Raw genomic sequence first — 22,375 nt, 5'->3', positions numbered from 1 at the left:
AATTCAATATTCCTCAGCAATGAAACTGTGTTGGTGCAGTAACCAGGCTAGATACACATTACACATTTAACAGTCAAATCTCAGCACTAGCTAGTTAATAAAACATGTATTCACCCACCAAATTATGGAAAACTCAACTAAATTAGATGATGGCTCTACTATAAAGTGCAGGGAAAAACACATGCCATTACAAATATAGATGAATTCAATTAATTCAGTTTTATGGGTGGATGGTTGTTATGTGAATAGCAATTGCAATATGCTTCTGACTTCTTCTGAAGTCTCCTTCAAAAAGTTGCTTTTGTGGTCTTGTATACTATGGGCATTATTTTGTTAAGAAATTTTACTATAACAAAAATGTTACTGGTTATGACAGACATTTTTACTTACACTGTGACTGTATCCAGGACAGTTTTCTAGTGATATGGGTAGATTTTCTGTTATAGAGCTGTTAGCACAACTAGGTATTAAAGCTGCTTCACTTGTAAAGCCCAGGCATACAGTAAATCAGTAAGTCAGTCTCTATTTCCAGGTTTAAAGACCGTCTCTTGATTACTTCACAGATTAGGGTCTTGGTTATGAGATGACAAAATGGGATATTGGCCTACTTAATTGCTCCTACAGAGGGGGAATCAAAGAAACATGAAAACACATACTCAACAGAATACACACAAAAACTACATCAAATATATCACCATCAGATATTGTCATTTGCCACTGTGAGTGCATGTACAGTAGCCTTTGAATGTGTGTCTGTGTTTGCATCAAGCACTTGGTGCAGTGGTAGTCAGTTTTCTGGCAGAAACATTAATTAATATGTCCAGGATCATTGAAATAACACTATGTGAATTCTATTTCAGTGTAGATTTTGCCTTCAATCCAGACATAACAACTGGGCTTGCTTGATAGTCTTAGCAGTGATTGTGCTCCTACCTAGCCTATAAATAATATTATTGTTCATATAAAGAACAGTGCTGCAATTTCCTCACATTGCCTATTAGACCTATTTAGCATAGGCTACTTCTAAATAAATTAGTTACTGTGGATGGATTATTTTACTTTAATTTGTTCATGTCAACTTTTGTCTCACAGATGCAGATAGTCTGCATGATAGATGGGCCTAGTCATAACGGAAAGGTTTGTCTTCCAACCAGCACTTGAGAATTTGACTCTCCAAATCAATCATGTTACAGATGAACCATTTGTGTTTTGTGTCGCATTTTCATGATAGCTGATTTTGACCACCTAGCGGTTTGATTTGCGACCTAGTAATTGCACCGTTAGAGGGCGCAGTGATTGGACTGTGGGCGTGGCAACTTTAATATGAGTGAGCGCTAAATCTAAATTAATGCTTCTAAGCGACATTTGGATACGCGTGGGCATATCTAAGTAAGTTTAGAACGGAACAAACTCAGGCTTACTTAAAATATTGAAATATAGTGTTTCCTTCATGGATGTCGCCATCTTTACTAAGGGACAATGTAGCGTTATAAGACAACTTGTTGTAATGTGCTGGAACTTAGAATATGTTTACCTTATTCACATTGCGAGAGTCTATTGAATCATTTCACTACGCAATGCCGATTAATGATGAGAAAGAACATAAAAATATACGATAATGTCCGAAATGGTTTGCGAAGCTGCCTCGGTCTGCGTCCGTCGCCATGTTTACTTTGGGTGACGCCAAGTTTCTGCCATTTTCCTCCGCCTCTGGTTGTCAAGAAGATGGCAGCTTCCAGGCAGGCATGAGAGGAAATACTTCTTCAAAAACCGAATGAATTTGGATTATTGCCTCGAGATAAAACCACCTACTCGTATTTTTGCAATCACTGTATCGAAATAAGTAAGTAAAATGCTTAAATAATGGCGCGTTTTCTGAATTGTTACGTTTTGTTGTGGCAAACCGCCCGGCCATTTTTCTTGTGGGAGCTTTAGAAGTAGGCCGATTGTCGAAAAGATGGCTGCTTCCAGAGACGGCATGAAACATAATAACACCCTGTTTGTGCAGTTTAACTCTGTTTAGCTACGTTTTGAGAGTAGTGTTGCAGATATACTTGTACCAGGTATACATTGCATGTCAAAATACAAGGAAATTGTATTGCATTTAATTGTAAAATCTGGCGACGCTTTGACAGATGCTAGCTATACAGCTAACATTGTTAGCATGGGCAAATTAGGTTGACCGACTAGCCGCTAGCACTAACGAAGTGTAGCTAAATCCCATTTGAAATTACTGCGATTGCACGCAAGTGTTTCTATTTATCACTAACATGTTCGACAGGAATTATTAAGTGTGGTTTTCCTTCAGTGTATAACTGCAAAAAATAAGCTTGAAACGTGTTTTCTATTGTTATTAATTGTTAAGACGGGGTACACCGAATGCTAAGCTTGCTAGCTACAATATGGCGACTCCCAGAGAAGCATGAAAATAGCTGTCTACTGCAAACGGTTGTAATCACGAATGGAGTCTGTTAGTTTGGATAGTTATCGTTCACTTTTTGGTGGCCCTGATAACAGTATGTATATTTTGGACATGGTCTTGTTGTATCACCCTTCTTAGCTAGTGTAGATATCATGTATTTGTCTTTTTCATTCGCTTCCGCCATTTTTCAGACTGGCAGTAGCGGGGGTTTGTTTGGTTGCAAGATGGCTGCTTCCATGGATTGAATTCAATGGTTGGAAGCAACTACGGGCTACATAACAAAACTTGGATGCTGGAAAGATTTTATTTATTTTCTTTTCGTGGCATGAATCGAATGTCAATCATTACCACAACCGATATAAACAACAGGTTGCTAGAAGTCATTTATTGAGCTTTTGTGTTTTTTTTTCCTGTTAATTAAGGCCAACTGCTAAGCTTTTAATTTGGTATGACCACAAGAACAGTTTTAAAAGTTACATTGTAGGGCCCGATACTAGTATTTAGACAAGTGTAATTGTTAACTTGGCAATCTCGTCATTGTTTTAAGACGACTGTCCATTGTTTCCACCTTGTAGAAGACATGTCTACTCCTGGTTCCGCGGTATCTGGGACCACAGGGTCGGTTCTGCAGCCGCGGTGGAAGCGGGTCCTCGGATGGTCCGGTCCGGTTCCTCGACCCAGACATGGACACAGAGCTGTGGCTATAAAGGAGCTTATGGTCGTCTTTGGCGGGGGAAACGAAGGGATTGTCGATGAATTACACGTATATAACACAGGTAAGATTACTTTGTATGTAGAACTTCACGGATTGCCTTCATTAGCAACCACATTATTAAAATGCACGGCGTGTTTCTGCAAGTATGATATAGTATATGACGCAGTTTTTACGCGTCAAACCTTGAGTAAGAGGAATATGAACTTATTTACTTAAATTGATTCGTATTGTACAGAAACTGAGTGAACGGGCCTCAGCAGGCCAGACCAATGTGAAATTGAATTTGGCCCCCTCTGCTGGACGCAAGCGATCAATACACGTTAAAAATGGCGCGCTAAAATAAAATGGATGATGTGTGTGTTTTTAGGCATGCCATATGTCCTCATTTCTTACAAATAAATCAGCATGAAAGCATTAATTGTGTTTACCTTTGATGTGTATGCATGTATGTGTCCCATCTCAGAATGCAGCATTGAGTTTATGCTCTCCAGCTATATTGACCAGAGTGTGGTCAGAAGTTCATGGCCTTCCTGCTTGGTTCATAACATAAACCTCTGCTGTTAACTCTCAATGGCTAAACATCTGCTGATACCTTCACTGTCTCCACTGTGTTTTAATTTTTTAGCAACAAACCAGTGGTTTATCCCAGCGGTCCGTGGTGATATTCCCCCTGGCTGCGCTGCATACGGTTTTGTTTGTGATGGCACACGGCTGTTGGTGTTCGGTGGAATGGTGGAGTATGGAAAGTACAGCAACGATCTCTATGAACTACAGGTAATGGCTTGCCTGTCTCTGTTAGCCTTAAAATAATTACATGTTTTTTGAGTTGCATGTGACAGTCATATTGAGTTCACATAAAAAGTAGCTCACCGCACACCTGAACTGGTTGGATGTGTTTTGGTCTGACTGTAATTGCATAACAGTAACCACAGCCATAGCAACTTCTAGTGGACATTATTTCTGAACGTTATATTTTGAAATCCATCCTCAGTGTGTTGCATGTTATGACTCAAGTTATTGATCCCTGTCGGGTAATTATATTTTTGCATCAGCAAAAGTAATTGATTCAGCAGGAAAAAAGAAAAGCACACAAATGCAATATAAAATAAGCTGTAAATACCATAGAAATAATGATGTATGTATATTTTAGTTCTAAGATGTAGTCACAGTTTTACAAAGGATTCTAACTTAATGGTTGTCAAAGAATATGGAATGTGGTCAAATTGTGTTGACTTGTTTTACAGCATCTGCTATGGCCTAATTCCTTGGATATGTCTTGTTTTTGACTTTGGTATCTGTTTTAGGCGAGCAGATGGGAATGGAAAAAGTTGAAAGCAAAGAACCCGAAGAATGGGCCCCCTCCTTGTCCTCGTCTTGGCCATAGTTTTTCCCTGGTGGGCAACAAATGCTACTTGTTTGGTGGACTAGCCAATGACAGCGAGGACCCCAAAAACAACATTCCCAGGTACAGATGTTTTCCCAGCAGGAGTCGATAGGGCTCTCGGATGCATCACTGCTGGAGATTCTATTGCGCCTAATGGACTCAAAGAGATGAAACTGCAAAATGAGTATTGCTAACATCTGAGTTGTTTTGGTTCTCAGATACCTGAATGATCTGTACACTCTCGAGCTTCGTGCGGGCTCCAGCGTGGTTGGATGGGATATACCAATCACATATGGAGTTCTGCCTCCTCCCCGCGAGAGCCACACTGCTGTGGTCTACACAGAGAAGACGAGCAGGAAATCCCGCCTCATTATCTATGGGGGGATGAGTGGCTGTCGTCTTGGAGATCTATGGACACTTGACATTGGTAGGTTTCTAACGTGTCCATGAAATAACATTGACAGTGATTTGTGTGAATTTGCTTTTTGTGGTTTAATTTATTCTGTAGCATGTCAGAATACATTGGTACTTTTGGATGATGTATTTCCTACTCTCTTTGTCTCCAGACACCCTAACCTGGAACAAACCGTCAGTAAGTGGCACAGCACCACTCCCCAGAAGTCTTCACTCTGCTACCACCATCACAAACAAGTGAGAAAACTGCTGCAACTTGGACAAATATTCTATTGAATGTTGTGTTGTTGTTTCAGTTGCTTTTAGAACAAGCTGTGCTTGGTAGCAACACCTTACTGTGATTTCAATCTCCCACCTTGCAGGATGTACGTTTTTGGAGGATGGGTTCCTCTGGTAATGGATGATGTGAAGGTGGCCACACATGAGAAGGAGTGGAAGTGCACAAACACTCTTGCCTGCCTAAATCTTGGTTTGTTTTTAACTCTGTATTCATTTCAGTTGATTGCAACTTGATAAAGTTGGGGTAAACCAGGTTTTATTCACTGATGATCATTTTTGTGTTGTGTGTTCTTATTTCTTTGTCTTCAGACACCATGTGTTGGGAGACCGTGTTGATGGATACTCTTGAGGATAACATCCCCAGGGCCCGCGCTGGCCATTGCTCTGTGGCCATCAACTCCAGACTCTATGTTTGGAGTGGCCGTGACGGTTATCGTAAAGCTTGGAACAACCAAGTCTGCTGTAAAGACCTCTGGTACCTGGAAACTGGTAGGTGTGCTGTAACATGGTTGGCCAGTCACTGGGAGTTACTCCAGTAGGTCAGGTTTCAAGTGGTGTTTCTACAACTAATGTTACATGTCTTGTCTGCTCAGAGCGGCCACATGCCCCTGCCAGGGTGCAGTTAGTCCGTGCCAACACCAACTCGTTGGAGGTGAGCTGGGGTGCTGTCTCCACTGCTGACACCTACCTGCTGCAGCTGCAGAAATATGACATCCCAGCAGCTACAGCGGCAACCTCACCAGCCCTGAGCGCCACCCCCTCGCTGCCTGGGAACTCTCCTAAGAGTCCTGCACCTGCCGCTGCAGCGCCCTCTGCTCAGAACCTACCACAGACAGGTATTACACTGGTGACCCAGCCGCCCACCTCCCTCCCCCGACCTTTTCCTGTTCATCCTGGTCACCGCACGGGGAAGGCCAAATATTTTCCAGGCATTCAGCACAGAGAGTCTAACATTTGGGTCGTCTGTCGTTTTGCAGCTATCTTGAAGGTTGCAGCTCCCCAGTCTGCCACTGGTACCTCTATTGTCACTGTCCGCCCCAACCAGCCTGGGAAATCCCCTGTCACCGTGACATCCCTTCCTCCAGGTGTTCGCATGGTAGTGCCTGCCCAGACCACCCAAGGATCGGTATGAGCAATAGAGCACTCCTTTTTATTTTGATTAGGATGTAACATTATACATAAAACCAAAGGTGCTCAATAATTGTTTACTTTTCCTTCGTTCAGCCAATCGGCAGTAGCCCTCAGATGAGTGGCATGGCAGCTTTAGCCGCAGCAGCAGCGGCAACACAGAAGATCCCGCCCTCCTCTGCTGGCACTGTGCTCAATGTTCCCGCGGGTGCCACCATTCTTAAAACAGTAGCAGTTTCTCCTGGCACAACGACAGTCAAAGTGGCCTCTCCAGTTATGGTACAGATCTCATTAAATGTTCTAATTTTGAATGTTGTGTGCCATGCTGTCTGTCACAGGTCAGTTATTAAAATAATGTTGTGCTTATAGGTGAGTAACCCAGCCACCCGGATGCTGAAGACTGCTGCAGCCCAGGTGGGCACAGCCGCTGCATCCTCTCCCACCACTCCCACCAGACCCATTATCACAGTTCATAAGTCTGGTACAGTCACAGTGGCCCAGCAGGCCCAGGTGGTAACCACTGTGGTGGGAGGAGTCACCAAGACCATCACCCTTGTCAAGAGCCCCCTCACCATGGGCGGCAGCGGCACTCTGGTAAGAGAACAGGACTCTGGGGGAAATGCTGTGGCACATAATAGCACTGGAGCATTATACTGAGAGCACCCTTTGATGCTCTCACATGCATGCTGTAAATCACGGGGTCTGTAAAATTGCTTTTGCACACTTAAGTGTGTGATTTTGTTTTTTTCTGTCTTGTCACAAGACAGTGACAAAATGATTGTGAGCTTGAACCAATGGGGGTGGGGGAGTAAAAGTTGGCCAACAGCGACTGTTGGAGAACTCTACTAAGAAAACAAGCAGCATGAGTTCATTGGTCTGCATGACTGTCAGTCAGTTAGGGCTAGAATATTGCATAGACCCACCAGTTCAGTGGTCCGCCTGCCTCACTGAACTCCCTATGCTGTCCGATGTTCTCTGGTGACTCATGAACTTAAGTCTCTCTCATATGTCGGCAGATCTCCAACCTTGGCAAGATGATGTCTGTGGTACAAACCAAGCCAGTGCAGACATCAGCTGTCACAGGCCAGGCTTCCACTAACCCTCTCACACAGATCATACAGGTCAGCTATCTGCATGAGTGCCGGAAAAAACAGGAGGTAGCTTAAAACTCCTGAGACAGGCACCAGATGCCTTTCACCTGATGGTTCCCATAACCTGCACCTCTCTCCCCAGACAAAGGGTCCCCTCCCAGCTGGCACCATTCTGAAGCTGGTGACCTCCGCAGATGGCAAGCCCACTACCATCATCACCACTTCCCAGGCAGGAGGCACAGGAAACAAGCCTACTATCCTCAACATCAGCGGCATGTCTCCTACCACTACTAAGCAGGGCACCACCATCATTAAGACCATCCCCATGTCGGCCATCATGACCCAGCCTGGAGCTACAGGTCTGAACTCACTCTAAGTTAACCACTTTAACAACTACAACATCACAGAGCAGCCCAACAAGTTTTAATATGTAAAGAAATTTAGCAGTGTCAGTACAATTCTATGAGTATTAACAAGACCTTGGCCAAACGGCATTTACAAATTATTCTTTGTTTTAACCTGCTTGGAATACCAGGTGGGTACTGTTTACATGTCACTATATGAATTCTGATGATGTGGTGTAAGGTAAATTGAAGAAGAATTATTTGCAAATGCTATTTATCCCAGGTCTGGTATTAGGGCTTGTAACTGTGTGTCTTATGGCTGATGTTGATGGTGACACAGTCAAGAGAACACAGTTGATTTTAGCCACACATGCTGACTGTTGATCTCCATGCAGGTGTTACAAGCAGCGCAGGCATGAAGACGCCTATCACAATCCTTACCACAAAGATGATGACGACTGGAACCCCTGGCAAAATCATCACTGCTGTGCCTAAACTTGGCACTGCAGCTGGCCAGCAGGGACTGACACAGGTACCAATGCCCTTTAAAGCTGGAAAACTTACTCCAGTGGTGCACTAGTCTTTGTAGATTAGATATTATTATCTTTGTTGGTAGATCCTGCATAGAACGTTTATGCTCCTCATTCATGTAGCTGCTGAGAGACTTATCTTTGACTGTGTGTCTCTAGGTGGTTTTGAAGGGTGCTCCTGGACAGCCAGGCACCATTTTGCGCACTGTGCCCATGAGCACTGTGGGTGGCGTTCGACTCGTTACACCAGTGACGGTGTCCGCCGTCAAGCCCGCTGTCACCACCCTGGTCGTCAAGGGAACCACTGGTAAGAATAAAAATGTTCTTGTGATTCGTTATTAGGATAATGTTAAGATTACTTGTGTCCCACATATATTCTGGATCATTTGCTTTGTCCGTCTTAACACCATTTCCATCCCCTCTAGGTGTCACCACACTGGGGACAGTCACTGGTACAGTCTCCACTAGCCTGGCTGGAGGCAGTGTGGCCAGTGCCAATGCCTCTCTGGCTACCCCCATCACCACACTGGGCACCATTGCCACCCTGTCCAGTCAGGTCATCAACCCTACTGCCATCACAGTGTCAGCAGCCCAGACCAGCCTGACTGCTGCCTCCACACTGCCCTCCTCCACCATCACCGTGCAGGTAAGACCGAGCTGCTCTTGTCCTCCCTCAGTTCATGACTTTTACATTTTAGTCATTTAGTTGACACTCCAGGGGGATTTATGAGTGCAACAGTACAATAAGCCTCAGTTCCTAGGACTGAAAAGGTCAGGGCCTTGTTGCCCTCTCAGTATTCCTGTGACCACAGAGCAGTCATGTAAGAGCAACTGCAGGGAGAAGAAATAGAATAAGAGATGGGGAGAGAGATAAAGGGGATTTAATTTTCTTTGAGTATGGAATGTGTTGTGTGTTTTAAAAACTGTTTATACTGTTTTCCTGCCCTCCCTCCCGCCAGAACCAGCCCACCCAGGTGACTCTGATCACGACCCCCAGTGGGGTAGAGGCCCAGCCAGTACAGGATCTGCCAGTCTCCATCCTGGCTTCGCCAACCTCTGAGCAGCCCAGCTCCACTGAGGCAGGAGGAGCTGGGGAGGGCTCCGGTACCGTCACCCTGGTCTGCTCTAACCCGCCCTGCGAGACCCACGAGACGGGAACCACCAACACGGCCACCACCTCCTCTGCCACCATTGGAGCAGGGCAGGTCTGTTCCAACCCCCCCTGTGAAACACATGAAACAGGCACCACCAACACCGCTACGACTGCATCATCAGACATGTCTGCGCTGCGTGTGTGTTCCAACCCACCATGTGAGACCCATGAAACTGGGACAACCAACACAGCTACCACCGCCTCAGCCAACATAGGAGGGGTCCAGCAGGTCTGCTCCAACCCACCCTGCGAGACCCACGTGACGGGCACCACCAACACTTCCACCCAGGCGTCATCCAACATGAGTACGGGCCAGACGAGCACTGTGCAGAGGGTGTGCTCCAACCCGCCTTGCGAAACCCATGAGACGGGGACCACCAACACCCCATCCACGGCCACCTCCAGCATGGGAGGCAACCAGACCAGCGCAGGGACAGGAATGGTCCAAAGGGTCTGCTCCAACCCACCCTGTGAAACCCACGAGACTGGGACCACCAACACAGCCACCACTGCCACCTGCAATATGGAGACTGGCGAGGGCACAGGTAAACCCACAGTCATGGAGTTTTGCAGGACATAACACTCAGCTCACCAAGGTGCTATCACTGCCGCCATTTTTGGCTATGGTCTTTTAATGTGATTTCAGTTGTTTTATCTAATCATTAATATTTTGTAACTAAGCTAATTAACCTGATGATAAGCATGAAGTAACTGTAGTAATGTAGCACTGATGCTGTTCTAAATGCATGGCTTCAATTGAGGTCCATTGAAACGATGTGGCAAACCTTGCCAACACTTTGAAGGACAATTTCTCTTGTTTTTTCTCAATTTCTCTGACTTTTTTTCTGATGTAATTGCAAGGTGTATCATTTCATACATCTGATCCTGCTCTTCAATGAACAGAAAAGCCGAAAAGCCCTTTTGCATCCACAACTGCTGATTTGCCACATATTAGATGCCTGTGATGCATCCAGTTCCTAAGATGATTTTATTGTTAGAAGTGAACGTAAATTATGTGTTTGCATCCACCTGCAGCCCAGCAGACTGAGGAGGGAGCAGAAGGTTCCAGCAGCGCAGAAGTGGCCTCTACCACTGCAGGAACCGGCGTAGCTACCACCACCCAGGGCAGGGCCATCACTACTGTCACTCAGTCTACGCCAGCCCCTGGACCCTCTGTACCTGTAAGATCAGCACTCGTATACTGATAGCAGTAGCACATGATCTAAACACTGTTGCTAATTTTGCAGATATAAAACATGATTATTTGGTGTGGAAATTCCACTCATCACAAAACAAATAAGTGATACTTCACAGGGCTGTCTTAAGGTTGCATATATAAACTGATGGCATAATGCAAGAGAAACATGTAGCTTTGAGAATATTTCTGCTTTGGTCCACAGCCCATGCCCATATGTTTTATCTTTCTTTCTCCCTTTTTTCTTAGTCTATCTCGTCAATCACAGAGCGGGCGAGTGCTGCAGCCAGCTCCACAGACGAGCCCATGCAAACTGATGAGACATCAGCAGAAGCTGCAGCTGCAGAGGAGGGGGCCACTGCTATGGAGACACAAGCAGAGGTAAACAGAATATCACAGGAAGCCAGTTTCAACTTGGCATGTTAAAGGAAAAGTCTACTCAATTTAAGAATTCTTTTTTCCTATTTATGAAATGAACAACTCTTTCAGAGCCAACAAAAACAGTGAAGCTCTTAACCCGTAATGTAAAATGTGCAGCTTTTTGCAGCCAAATGATGGAACTGCTGTTATTTGTTGCTTCAGGGAGAAGCGGCCGCAGCAACCGCCTTGAACCTGCCCTCAGAGCTGATGTCTGAGGGTCAGGGAGCCACCCTCATGGTGACGGGGCTGTCGGATGAGGAGCTGGCCGTGACTGCAGCAGCAGAGGCAGCAGCTCAGGCAGCAGCCACTGAAGAAGCCCAGGCCCTGGCTATCCAGGCTGTCCTCCAGGCAGCACAGCAAGCTGTCATGAGTGAGTTGTTACACCCACTGTAGTCTTGTGTAGCCAGATCTCTCCACACTTGGTTTCAAATTGTGTTTAGAATACTGCCGGCATGGGAGCAAGGTCTCGCTGAATTTGTCAAGTAGAGAAAAATCAGGGTGGTACTGAAAACTAGACAGGGTGATTGCTTATGTGTATGTCACATAGTGCTTTCTGTTGCACCTGTGCAAGACACTGAACTGTATTGGTTAAGACAGGCTGGCAGTTGGAAGTTTACTGTCTGCTAGCTCTGGTGGAAAATATTGGGCATCTCCCCATGAAACATCCACTGAGTCAGACTACAGCAACCTCACCAAGAAATGTGCATTTTTTTCATGAAGTTCTTGTTGGTGGTGTGTATGAATCTCACAGATTCTGTGTTATCTACCCCTACAGATGAGGGCGATTCCACTGGAGAGAGCCAGCAGCCCGCCAGTATCCCCATCATGTTGACCCAGCAGGAGCTGGCAGCGCTGGTCCAACAGCAGCAGCAGCTCCAGGAGGCTCAGGCCGCTGCCCAGCAAGGCACCGTTGATGCAAGCTTGCCCACCGAGGGCCTTGCCCCTGCCGACAGCCTCAATGACCCTTCTGTCGAGAGCAACGGACACAACGAGATGGCCGCTGCAGTCACTAGTGCTGTGGCATCACTTCTGCCACGTACCACCGCTGAGAGTAAGACTTTTTGCCTGTTCTGAATTATGTACAGTGGATTTTTGTTTGTACAGATCCTAGAATGACCCCTTCTTCTTGCCCTCTAAACTACACAGCACTAGCCCCATCGAGCACATTTGCGCCCTCTGTAGCAGTCGCAAGTCCAGCCAAGCTGCAGGCTGCAGCTGCTCTAGCGGAGGTGGCCAATGGCATTGAGGGAGGGGTGAGTCATAGTAGTATCTCTGACCCTCTGGCTGGTAAATTCAATTCAAAAGAAGTTAAGTGGCACAACATTTTAACTGACCTTTTTCTTTTTTCTTTTTTTTTTTTACAGAAACAAAACCCTCAGCCAACACCAGTGAAGCCCATTGTAAAGAAAGAGAACCAGTGGTTCGATGTTGGAATTGTCAAAGTGACAAATATGGTGGTCACCCACTTCTATGTGCCAGCAGATGACTTGCAAGGAGATGTGAGTGTCACGGCTTGCTTCTGCTCTGATGCTTTTATGACTGAAACTCAGTGAGCTCAGTGTATCTCTAACCCTATCTATCTTTTGTATGGTAGGATGACTCTGGCATCATGCCAGACTACAGCCAGATGAAGAAAATGGAACTACAGCCTGGAACGGCTTACAAGTTCCGTGTTGCTGGAATCAACGCTTGTGGTCGTGGGGCTTTCTCCGAAATCTCTGCTTTCAAGACTTGCCTACCAGGCTTCCCAGGGGCACCTTGCGCCATCAAAATCAGCAAGGTAAACAAGCTTGTAAAGCCTTTTGTTTTCTTTACGTCTTGATGTATACATGCGGTGTGGAAAACCTACTAACCACAATGGCTACTATTCTGATGATTTCCTTGTGGCCCCACCCTTCGTTTCTGGCACTGAATGGTATTTCCCTACTCTCCCTCCACAGAGCCCAGATGGTGCCCACCTGACCTGGGAGCCGCCCTCAGTGACGTCGGGGAAGATCATCGAGTACTCTGTGTACCTGGCCATCCAGAGCAACCAGACGGCCGAAGCCAAGGCCTCCACCCCGGCCCAGCTAGCCTTTATGCGCGTATACTGCGGGCCCAACCCCTCCTGCCTGGTGCAGTCGTCCAGCCTCTCCAACGCCCACATCGACTACACCACCAAGCCAGCCATCATCTTCCGCATTGCTGCCCGCAACGAGAAAGGCTATGGTCCCGCCACCCAAGTCCGATGGCTGCAAGGTGAGCGCACCAGTTCATACTAGTTTATTGTTATTTGTAATGGGCAATTCATTAATGGATGATAAAATGCATTTCAATTTGTGTAATCATCTTTCTGCTCCATAGAGTCTGGCAAAGATGCCGCTTCTGCAAAACCTGCCCCCAAAAGACCAGGCACCTCCCCTGATACGTAAGTACCTTCTTCATGTTTCACATTGCATGCACAGGCTAGAGATTAGCACGAATGAATAATCCCTGCAAAACTTATTCTGGTTTCTGTCTGCTCTTTACAGTAAGGCTACTGGTCCAAAGAAAGCAAGGACGGACCAGTGAGGTTGCCCAGAGTCCCCCCCCCCCCCCCCCAGTCTCTTGTCCCCTTTCCACTCGCTGTCCTTTTACCAGGAAGACTGACCCCTCCACCTCTTCATCCTCATCCTAATCTCATCCTTCATCCTCAAGTTTGACTCAGATCAAGCCAGCAATGGAGGCAGAACAACAGTATGAAGCCAAGATGAAAGTCAATCTGAGATGTTTCTGTAGATAAAACCCTCCTCCCTCCTCCTTCTGTTGATCGTACTATTTTTAGAGCAACACAAACTTAGAAGCACATTATACCTTTTTCAGTCACATCCCCTCCCATCCTTTAATATATATTTTTGGCTTGTTTCAGTAGTTGAGCAGTGTAGAGAAGCATTTACATCTTTCACAAACTGGGAGCCAGCCTGAGCGTAATGTTACTTTTGTTGGTTTTTTGTTTTTGTTTTGTTTTTGTGAAACTTGGGGGATGTAGAGAAGAGACTACATGAGATGATGTACAGTGCTGAAAAAGCAGTGGAGGCATTAGTTTAGATGAGAGGAAAAATCAGTATGGAAACAAATAAAGCACTTGTCCTCAACGAAAAGGGGACATCTTTTTTTTTTTTTTTCTTTCTCGCTCAAAACAAATTTGCTTCATCGAGAACTAAGTCTGTACAGACATCTTACTGGACTCCAGTCTCCTGGTAATGTCATCACTGTGCGCTTTTTACCCCAAGATGAGGACTGGTGGCTGACACAATGAAGTGGACAAAAAGAATGGCGAAGGAAGAGATTTGTAGAGAATGAATGACATAGACTTTGCTAGGACTGAGACTTGCAGCACACACAAAAAAATCTTGCAAAATCTTCCCAAAAAATTAGCAAGCAATGATGCAGAAGATCTTTTGTGTAGTTTATTTTTGTATTTTTTAAGCTTTTTTTCCTGTGTGTATGTCAAGTGTGCATTTTTAAAACATCACTTTTTTTAACTATTGTTCATCCCCATAGTTTGTGTTTGTGGGAAGAGGGGTGGCTGTGTTGAGGTAGCCACTATATTTTTAAATCTTCATTCAGTTGGTTGTATGTTCTTGTTGTAACAGAGGGCAATGAAAGAGAGAAAGACTTTTGTATTTGTTCCAAGTAGAACCGCAGAGGTTATAGGACTGAAGGGAACTTTGAAATGGACCCAGGGAGAGGAGAGCTTTTACTTTGTTTACTACAACTTACTCAATGCTTGTGTTGCTTTGTGTTTGCCAAACATGGAAATCTAAGGAGTGTAATGAGGAAAATAAGATCAGTTCTTTCATACCCTTCCCCATATATCCCACTCAATTGTCCTATGCTTTTTATGCTCATGAATGTCGTGTCCCACCCCTTCTTTAAGTTTTAGAATGGCAAATTATATTAGTAGACTTATTTTCCCCATCCTATTGATGTATGTGAATCCATTTAATAAATTTTAATTTTTTTTTCTTCCACGGCTCTGTATTTCAGATTACAGATGGTGTGCAAGCTAACTGTGACGTGTATACCCGTATGTTTTGAATGGGAATGTCTTGGGAAGAAAGCTTACATAGCCAGAGTGTACTCACTTGTAAATTAGTTCGTTCATATAGCAAGAATAAAAAAAAAAGAACATCTTGGCCTTTTATATAATTACCTGTAACAAACTGTTTTTACATGTTGGTCATCTCTTGATTGCCTTTTGTGTCTTTACTTATAAAAGAAACAGAAATATATATATAAATATATACAGTCTCCCTGATTGTTCTAATTTGCTTCTGTCAAGCTGATTCACTGTAGGAGTCTGAATCACTGCTAGGTTCATTACAATACAAAACTTGTATAGGGAGGAGGAGGAGGTTTCTGATTGGACGTGACTGTATATCAGTACTTTCTAAGGACAGATTCAGTTGTGATGGTAATGGCCAGGGAGAACAGCCAAGGCCCAACTTGCCGCCATTCTCCGGCTCGCAGGTGTCGCACCTTGGTTTCCGTTAGTGGTTTCTCCTGATTTATTTCTCTAATGAACTTTCTCTTCATATGCATTCATAATTTTGTGCGTGTCAGTGTGTCTGTTGAACAAAACTAGACATGCATGCAAAAGCAGTGTATTTTAGTAGTGATGCCTTAAGTTAGACCATAAGCTGAAGGTTCTCAAAAAAAAAAAAAACATTTAATGAGTTTGTTCCTCTCTCCATGTGGTATACAATTGTGTCCTTTCCTTCCACAGTACCTTTGCTGGGTCACTATTTTTGCACCCTTGTTAGATAGGTCATCATCAGCAGTGCCGAGGTCTCTCTGAACTTTTCCTCCCACACTGGGACAGGTGCTGGTCTCAGCACTGACAGTTGTTGCGAGTTTCTCTCGGCTGTTTGCAGGTTATCTGGAAATGTCCTGTATTTTCCAATGTGTGTTTTTTGTACTGTAGGGAGTAATGTATCTTTTATCATCAAAAAATAAACATGTTAAACATAGAGGGATTTTGCGTCTTGCTTCTCTTGGGTACAGAGTTACATTTGACTGACTCACCTGTTGTAAGCCGGCCTGGGCCGATGTCATGAATGGCTTTTCCACGTCAACATCGTCTTTGGCACTTCCTTCAAAGTACTGCGCTCCTATCTGCTCACACCACTGCAACGCCTGCCTGCGAGACACCTGCAAGGAAAGCCAGCACTCTTGTTATAGTAAAAAACTAGATTAGCCCTCAAGGGGGGGAATGGTTTGCAGCAGATTCTTCACATATTACAGTAAAACACTGACATGGCATCAGATAGACAGCACTCTCTATTGCACTGTCACCTGTATGGAGCACTTGTCACCTCACTCTTTCATACTTTTAATACTATCATGCTCATAAACTATACAACAGTGTATTTTCAAGTGTAGGACAGCTGCAGAACAGGCAGTGCAACCTCTGTACACCCAAATATCTGACTTATCTCAGGTTCAATATACACATAATTATTGAGGAAACACACATGGATGTATGTTTGGATGTATGGATGGGTGTATTCATTATAGGGTTAGACCGACATATATTGGGCCCTTTATTAAGTATGGAATATTGACCAGTCAAGGTCAACCAGTGCCGATATGATGCAGGCTCCTTTCTGACCACAGCTAGATAAAAACAGTCTGTAAAACCTGCAATAATTTCATTTATTCATTTAATTGTTCAATAATGGGGTTTTTTGTGTAAATTAATTCTACATGTAAAGTTAGTAATGTATCCCAGAGTTTCCATTGCAACTGAATGAGTAAATTAGCTCACCCTGCCTTAAAGAGCTGCTATCCTTAAAAGAATGTCATTAGTCTGGGTTTCAGTGGAGTTTTAGTGTCCCATGATAGTCTAAATTTCTGCTTCAGAGGCTTTTCACCCTGTCATAAATATAATTCAGGGGGAAACACTGAATCTTTGTAATATTTTGGCATGAAAATGGTCAGATTAAAATAAAAAATAAAAAACTCTTCAACTCTTCAGTCTTCAACTGACCTCACGGTTGCTCAGGTCAGTTTTGTTCCCCAGCACGATGAAGGGGAAGCCCTCTGGGTCCAGGGGCTCTCCCTGGACCAGGAACTCCTTCCTCCAGACCTCCAGGGCGGTGAAGGAGGCCCGGGACGTGACGTCGAACACCAGCAAGCAGCAGTGGGAGCCTCTGTACAGCGGGGTGCCCAGGGACTGGAACCTCTCCGTGCCCGCCGTGTCCCAGATCTGACAACAGAACAGTGATGTTGGGGGCGCCTGTTGATTCCCATTCCCACATGTCAAACTCTATACATTCCTATTAGGGCTTGAAATGTGTCTGTGGTACTGAATATAAGTTTACAGTGACCTCATCACACTTTACTTTTTACTATTTTTATCTGCTATGGTATAGGGAGTTTCACTGGCTGGACAGATTAAACGCACCACCATGGATTGAGGAGTCAATATAAAACCTTGAGTTACCTGCAGGGCGACTGTGCTGCCGTCTATGTTTACTTCTTTGGTGAGAAAGTCAGTCCCAATAGTGGCCCGGTACATGTTGGTGAAGCGGTGGTTTACATATCTGTTCATGAAGGAGGACTTTCCCACCCTGTGTCAACATCACGCACCGTGTAAAGGGACAACACACTCCACAGAGAGAGAGAGAGAGAGAGAGAGAGAGAGGGAGGGAGAGAGGGAGAGAGGGAGAGAGACTGACTAATCTACGTAATTCTCCAAATTCTATTCACCAATAAAGAACAAGAGTAACCTAATGTTCCCCTCGACTTTTAGAGACAGCAAGTCAACAATTAAGTCATCAATCAAGTCATGAGTTCAGATTCGCTGAAATCAAGGAAAGCCACTGCAAATGAAAGTGAAAGAACTGTCGTCGAAGCAGTCAGGCAAAACAATTCGTGGTGTTTTCTAGAGATAAAAAGCTTGATTTCTTTACCCGGAGTTCCCGATGAGGATGACTTTCAGGCAAATCGGGCTTTTCCATTCGATCATGATGAGAATTTCAGAGGTCTGCTTCTCTCTCGGGCTACTGCTGCCTTCAAGTGCTTCTCGTAAACTTGTATGTCCGAGCTCAGAAGTCCTTAATTCGACTCGTGGCACGTTCAACTGCTTTTTGTCGGGAATAACAACACAATACACCCTATAACAAAAGCAGTCTTTTGGTGGCTGATGTTTTATTTCAGAAGCGGCACAAGCTTCTATGTGTGGCAGTAAGAGGAGACAATGCACATCAGGCATGTAAATTGATAGCCTGTTTTAATTAACAAGAATAGGTGACAACTAAACGTTAAACAAAGATTGGAAATAGAAACATACAATAGGCCCTATAGATTATTTACACAAGATGCCAATTTATTAAATATAATAATAAAATGCATCACTATTATCATCAGTTGTTGACATGACTTCCATGCTCTCTCAGCATCTCTCAGATCGAAATTACAATATTTTGGGCAGCCTTTGAAGGCAGCATATGATAACCTAGCAGCATTTGAAGGCAGCATATGATAGCGCCTGATAGCAGCGTCGCCTGTTTAAGACGCACAGTGTATGAATCACAAACCGTAAACTGAATTGATTTATTGGTTAAAAGTGGAAATAGGTATGAAAAAATAAGATAAACATTAAAAATGAAACACTCGTGCTGCAAAACTATATTTAGCCAAACATGTAGCTTAGGCATGGGCATCCAAAAACTGTCCAAAATGTACAAAATATATTTCATACATACAATAGGCTACATTTTGTTCGCCAATTATGGTATATTTTGAAACATATTCTTAAGTATAACCTAGTTCTCTCTTATTTTATCATATGTCGATAAATAATAGCCTATAGGCAGGCCATATTTTCCAACTCTTTTGGCACATAGTGCGTTTCATGCAAAGGGAGTCCACAGAAAAGTTCTAAGATAAAAAGTGGAGTCAGTGACTCCAAAAAGTTTGAGAAACACTGACCTACAAATTAACAAAAAAAAAAAAAAAAAGCATCTGATAGCCTAAACGGCTTCATAAAATAGTGATAATTTTCTTTGTTACACTCAGAATAAATTAGATCAAGACAACCGGATGATCAGATCCAAATCCCACAGAATAACACAGTCATTTGGGAAATACCTTTATTGGCCACTAGAGGGCAGCAGGCTTAAGGTGTTTCACCTTTCTTTTAGGGTTTCCTTGACACTGGGTCTGTCAGGTGGCATCATCTGTACAGCATGAGTCATGTCAGTTAATTCAGTGACCACTGCATTGTTCAGTTGAATGTAAGGCTACATCATTTTAAAAATACTCAAAACATGTTCAATATTTGAAATAAATGCACAAAGAATTCATTGTTCAAGGGTTCAAATACTGATATTCATTCACATTTACATTGCAGTTTTTCAGGTGAGATGAGGTGTTAAAATGAGGGAGGAACTATGGATCAAATGAATCGCCCTCATTAAAAAGAACTACAGTAATCCCTTAATACATTTAGAATGATACCATGCAAGTAAAATATCATGCAGCTACTATAGGTCAAAGATTATACCACATAAAATCCCATAGCCGTACTATAGGAGATAAAAAAAATACTCTAAAGTATGATAAGCTCACAATAAACTGACTATTGAGTACCCCACTGTAAGTCCCTATAAGAATATAGGCTAATAGAATTAGAATGATTTTATATGTGAGTGACCATCAAAGCTGGAAGAACAATTCATTGACCAAAAATAATCAACAAAACAGACCAAAGTCCAATAACTCAATATTAAAGTCAAACAAATGAGAAGCCTATAGACATGTAGGTGTGTGTGCTGTGCTATAGGTGCAGCATGTTAAGACTACTGAACACAAAACAAAACGCAATGATATATCTCAATGATCCTGGCACAAGAGTGCCCGGCTTTGGCCACTCAGTCACCTAACTTTATTAGTCATTATACCAGCACACACTCATAACACACACTGCCTGCTACACCACATCTTGTGTGGGTCACAGTCATGTGCAAACAAAAACCACAAGTATACTAACTAGTTACGCTTTGTTGACTGACTGAAGATGTAGCTGAAGGAAGAGGGGTAGAGAGGGAGAGAGAGAGAGAGAGAGAGAGAGAGAGAGGGAGAGAGAGAGAGAGAGAGAGTATACACTCCCGGGTGTATACCACTGTCTCTGCAGGCCCTGCGTGGCAGAGATAAGACCACCGCCTACACAGAAGCCTGTTTCTTGGGAATTAGAGCGCAGTCCCCAAAGTCCACTGTCCACCACCAAGTGACACTGTGCAGCGTGACGCTCCGCTGTCTGCTTGACCTGCTTCTGCTCACAGTTAACACAACAGGAGAGTGTGTGTGAAGAAGCATGTGTCTGTCACTGGGTGTGTAGGCTACGCATTTGTGTGTGAGCTGCACAGCGTCGTCCCCGAGCAGACACACACACACACACACACACACACAGACGACCACGGACTTGCAGCAATGTCTTGTGCTTCTGTGTGTGCGTCTGTGGCGCTGTGTGACAGTCAGCGGCGAGCCTGTAATTCCTGGCCTCCTCCTTTCATCTTGATATGGTCTTATCAGAGCAGAGCAGCTCGCTTGCACAGCGGCAGCAGCCACATCCCTGCCCAGCTGTCCTGTCCACGCAGCCAGAGAGCAGAGCAGAGCAGAGCAGAGCAGAGCAGAGCAGAGCAGAGCAGAGCAGAGCAGAGCAGCCGCCCGCCGGCTTCACATCTCTGTTTGTCTGCCAGCCTTAACTCTAATTCACTCACACTGGAGTCCTGTGCTGCTGCTGTGGACACACTGTACAATCAACAGTTCAGGACAGAACTGAATTCAGTTCAGTTCAGTTCAGTTCAGTAGTTTAGTTTAGTTTAGTTTAGTTTAGTTTAGTTTAGTTTAGTTTAGTTTAGTTTAGTTTAGTTCAATTCAATTCAATTCATTTCAATACAATTCAGTTCAATCAATTCAATATAGTTCAGTTCAATTCAGTTCAGTTCAGTTCAGTTCAGTTCAGTTCAGTTCAGTTCAGTTCAATTCAATTCAATTCAATTCATTTCAATACAATTCAGTTCAATCAATTCAATATAGTTCAGTTCAATTCAGTTCAGTTCAGTTCAATTCAGTTCAGTTCAGTTCAGTTCAGTTCAGTTCAGTTCAATTCAATTCAATTCAATTCAATTCAATTCAATTCAATTCAATTCAATTCAATTCAATTCAATTCAAAGTCTTCTTGCTGTCAGATGCATAAAAACAACCATAAACAACATGTAAAGATAACTACACAAAAGTACATAAGTCATAAGAGTTATAAATGAACAGCATTGTCATCCATAGAACAGCATTAAAATAATTACTGGCGGCCTCCTGGCCATGCTGTCATAAATAAATTAATCAGTCAGTCAGTAAGGAGTTCCTCACCCGGTTAGACTTGTCCTTCAGCAGTCTAAACCTTCTGCCAGAGGGAAGGAACCCAAATTCCCCATAAAGGGAATGAAGGGGAAACTCCAGCATGGCTCTGTCTGTCCTGACACCCCACCGCTCAAAGATGCAGGTAGCTGTGTCCGCCTGACACCGATCTTTGATCTTGCCAGCCACCTTAACTATATTGTGCAGTGTGTTTGTGTTGGCAGAGACAGATTTTCATACTAAGCAACTCTAGAAAAGGCAACAACTGCCTCAATCAGGGGAGATAGGCATTGAGATCAAGTATTTATGCAGCAGTTCCCATGACTTACACTTTGATGGTTTGCATCAGGCCTAACCGATGCTGTTTATCATTCCCTGTCTCCCTTATGGAGTTCATCATTCCAAATGAACTATTACACGCCTCTGCTGAAAATAAAAGGCCTCACTTCTCCCGACTGTTTTTCTTTCCTGATTTCCCTGAAAACTGTAAATGAACAAAGAGAGAGGAAAGTTGGGGAACTGCTTTGACTATCAAATGACCAGGACAGAGTCGGGCTTGTGCAGAGCCCGGCCGTGGCCAGACCATATCTCTCTCCATGATTGCAGCACCTCTGCCGATTTGCATTACTGTCCTCCATTCTAAGCTTTGCCGGACCACAAAGAAATTGAGTCTTTGCATTTTATATTTGCTTTGTTCAAATGTCTGTCTAACTCTTTTCCATGTGGGCTTGGCCTTATCAGGGGCTGTATGCACAGTCATCAACAGACAAAAAGCATCCATCCTGCATGCTGACTGCACTCCCAGTAGAATCTGTATAACATGTTTTATATTCCAATTCTACCCATATCAAACCTTAAATCTCATTAATAAAGATCTTACATAACATCTAATTAATTAATTGTGTTTATTTCTATCT

General features: G+C 43.9%; 2 protein-coding genes across 3 annotated transcripts; one reads left to right on the top strand and one right to left on the bottom strand.

Annotated features, from left to right (window-relative positions):
• The first annotated feature begins 1,707 nt into the window (after nucleotides 1-1,707).
• On the top strand, nucleotides 1,708-15,065 carry hcfc1a (host cell factor C1a). Of its 2 annotated transcripts, XM_071538383.1 has the most exons (28): nucleotides 1,708-1,843; nucleotides 2,998-3,198; nucleotides 3,763-3,911; nucleotides 4,442-4,602; nucleotides 4,740-4,948; nucleotides 5,088-5,172; nucleotides 5,298-5,404; nucleotides 5,524-5,703; nucleotides 5,808-6,050; nucleotides 6,192-6,340; nucleotides 6,439-6,621; nucleotides 6,712-6,936; nucleotides 7,359-7,463; nucleotides 7,576-7,792; nucleotides 8,173-8,309; nucleotides 8,467-8,614; nucleotides 8,733-8,953; nucleotides 9,267-10,005; nucleotides 10,496-10,641; nucleotides 10,905-11,036; nucleotides 11,238-11,445; nucleotides 11,851-12,126; nucleotides 12,222-12,328; nucleotides 12,440-12,574; nucleotides 12,670-12,855; nucleotides 13,016-13,313; nucleotides 13,419-13,482; nucleotides 13,586-15,065. In XM_071538383.1, the coding sequence occupies exons 2-28, from the start codon at nucleotides 3,003-3,005 to the stop codon at nucleotides 13,623-13,625; spliced, it is 5,046 nt and encodes a 1,681-aa protein (XP_071394484.1). In that variant the 5' UTR covers nucleotides 1,708-1,843; nucleotides 2,998-3,002; the 3' UTR covers nucleotides 13,626-15,065. The 2 variants fall into 2 exon arrangements, with proteins under 2 accessions (XP_071394484.1, XP_071394483.1); XM_071538382.1 differs by having other exon boundaries at nucleotides 5,808-6,340.
• Nucleotides 15,066-15,878: 813 nt separating this feature from the next.
• Nucleotides 15,879-18,103, bottom strand: LOC139660287 (ras-related protein rab7). Its single transcript, XM_071538384.1, has 5 exons — nucleotides 18,011-18,103; nucleotides 17,542-17,668; nucleotides 17,086-17,304; nucleotides 16,122-16,247; nucleotides 15,879-16,014 (listed from the first exon to the last, which is right to left on the bottom strand). Exons 1-5 carry the CDS (start codon nucleotides 18,064-18,066, stop codon nucleotides 15,928-15,930), a joined length of 615 nt encoding a protein of 204 aa, XP_071394485.1. The 5' UTR covers nucleotides 18,067-18,103; the 3' UTR covers nucleotides 15,879-15,927.
• Nucleotides 18,104-22,375: the final 4,272 nt, after the last annotated feature.

Source organism: Centroberyx affinis, unplaced genomic scaffold (assembly GCF_046629955.1).
Source record: "Centroberyx affinis isolate AG114_WGS23_722 - 3 ecotype Tasmania unplaced genomic scaffold, CSIRO-AGI_Caff_v1 ptg003268l_1, whole genome shotgun sequence".
NCBI lineage: Eukaryota > Metazoa > Chordata > Actinopteri > Beryciformes > Berycidae > Centroberyx > Centroberyx affinis.
Note: the sequence above shows the minus strand (reverse complement) of the source record. Positions and strands in the feature narration are given on the sequence as shown.

Bases quoted from the DNA above. Each gene is read 5' to 3' on its own strand.
- hcfc1a (XM_071538382.1), top strand. From the start codon at position 3,003: ATGTCTACTCCTGGTTCCGCGGTATCTGGGACCACAGGGTCGGTTCTG. The intron at 4,603-4,739 runs GTACAGATGTTT...TTTGGTTCTCAG, and splicing joins CCCAAAAACAACATTCCCAG to ATACCTGAATGATCTGTACA. The intron at 13,483-13,585 runs GTAAGTACCTTC...TGCTCTTTACAG, and splicing joins CCAGGCACCTCCCCTGATAC to TAAGGCTACTGGTCCAAAGA.
- LOC139660287 (XM_071538384.1), bottom strand. From the start codon at position 18,066: ATGATCGAATGGAAAAGCCCGATTTGCCTGAAAGTCATCCTCATCGGG. The intron at 17,669-18,010 runs GTAAAGAAATCA...ATGTTGACACAG, and splicing joins ATCCTCATCGGGAACTCCGG to GGTGGGAAAGTCCTCCTTCA. The intron at 16,248-17,085 runs GTCAGTTGAAGA...CTTTCCTTGCAG, and splicing joins CTGACCTGAGCAACCGTGAG to GTGTCTCGCAGGCAGGCGTT.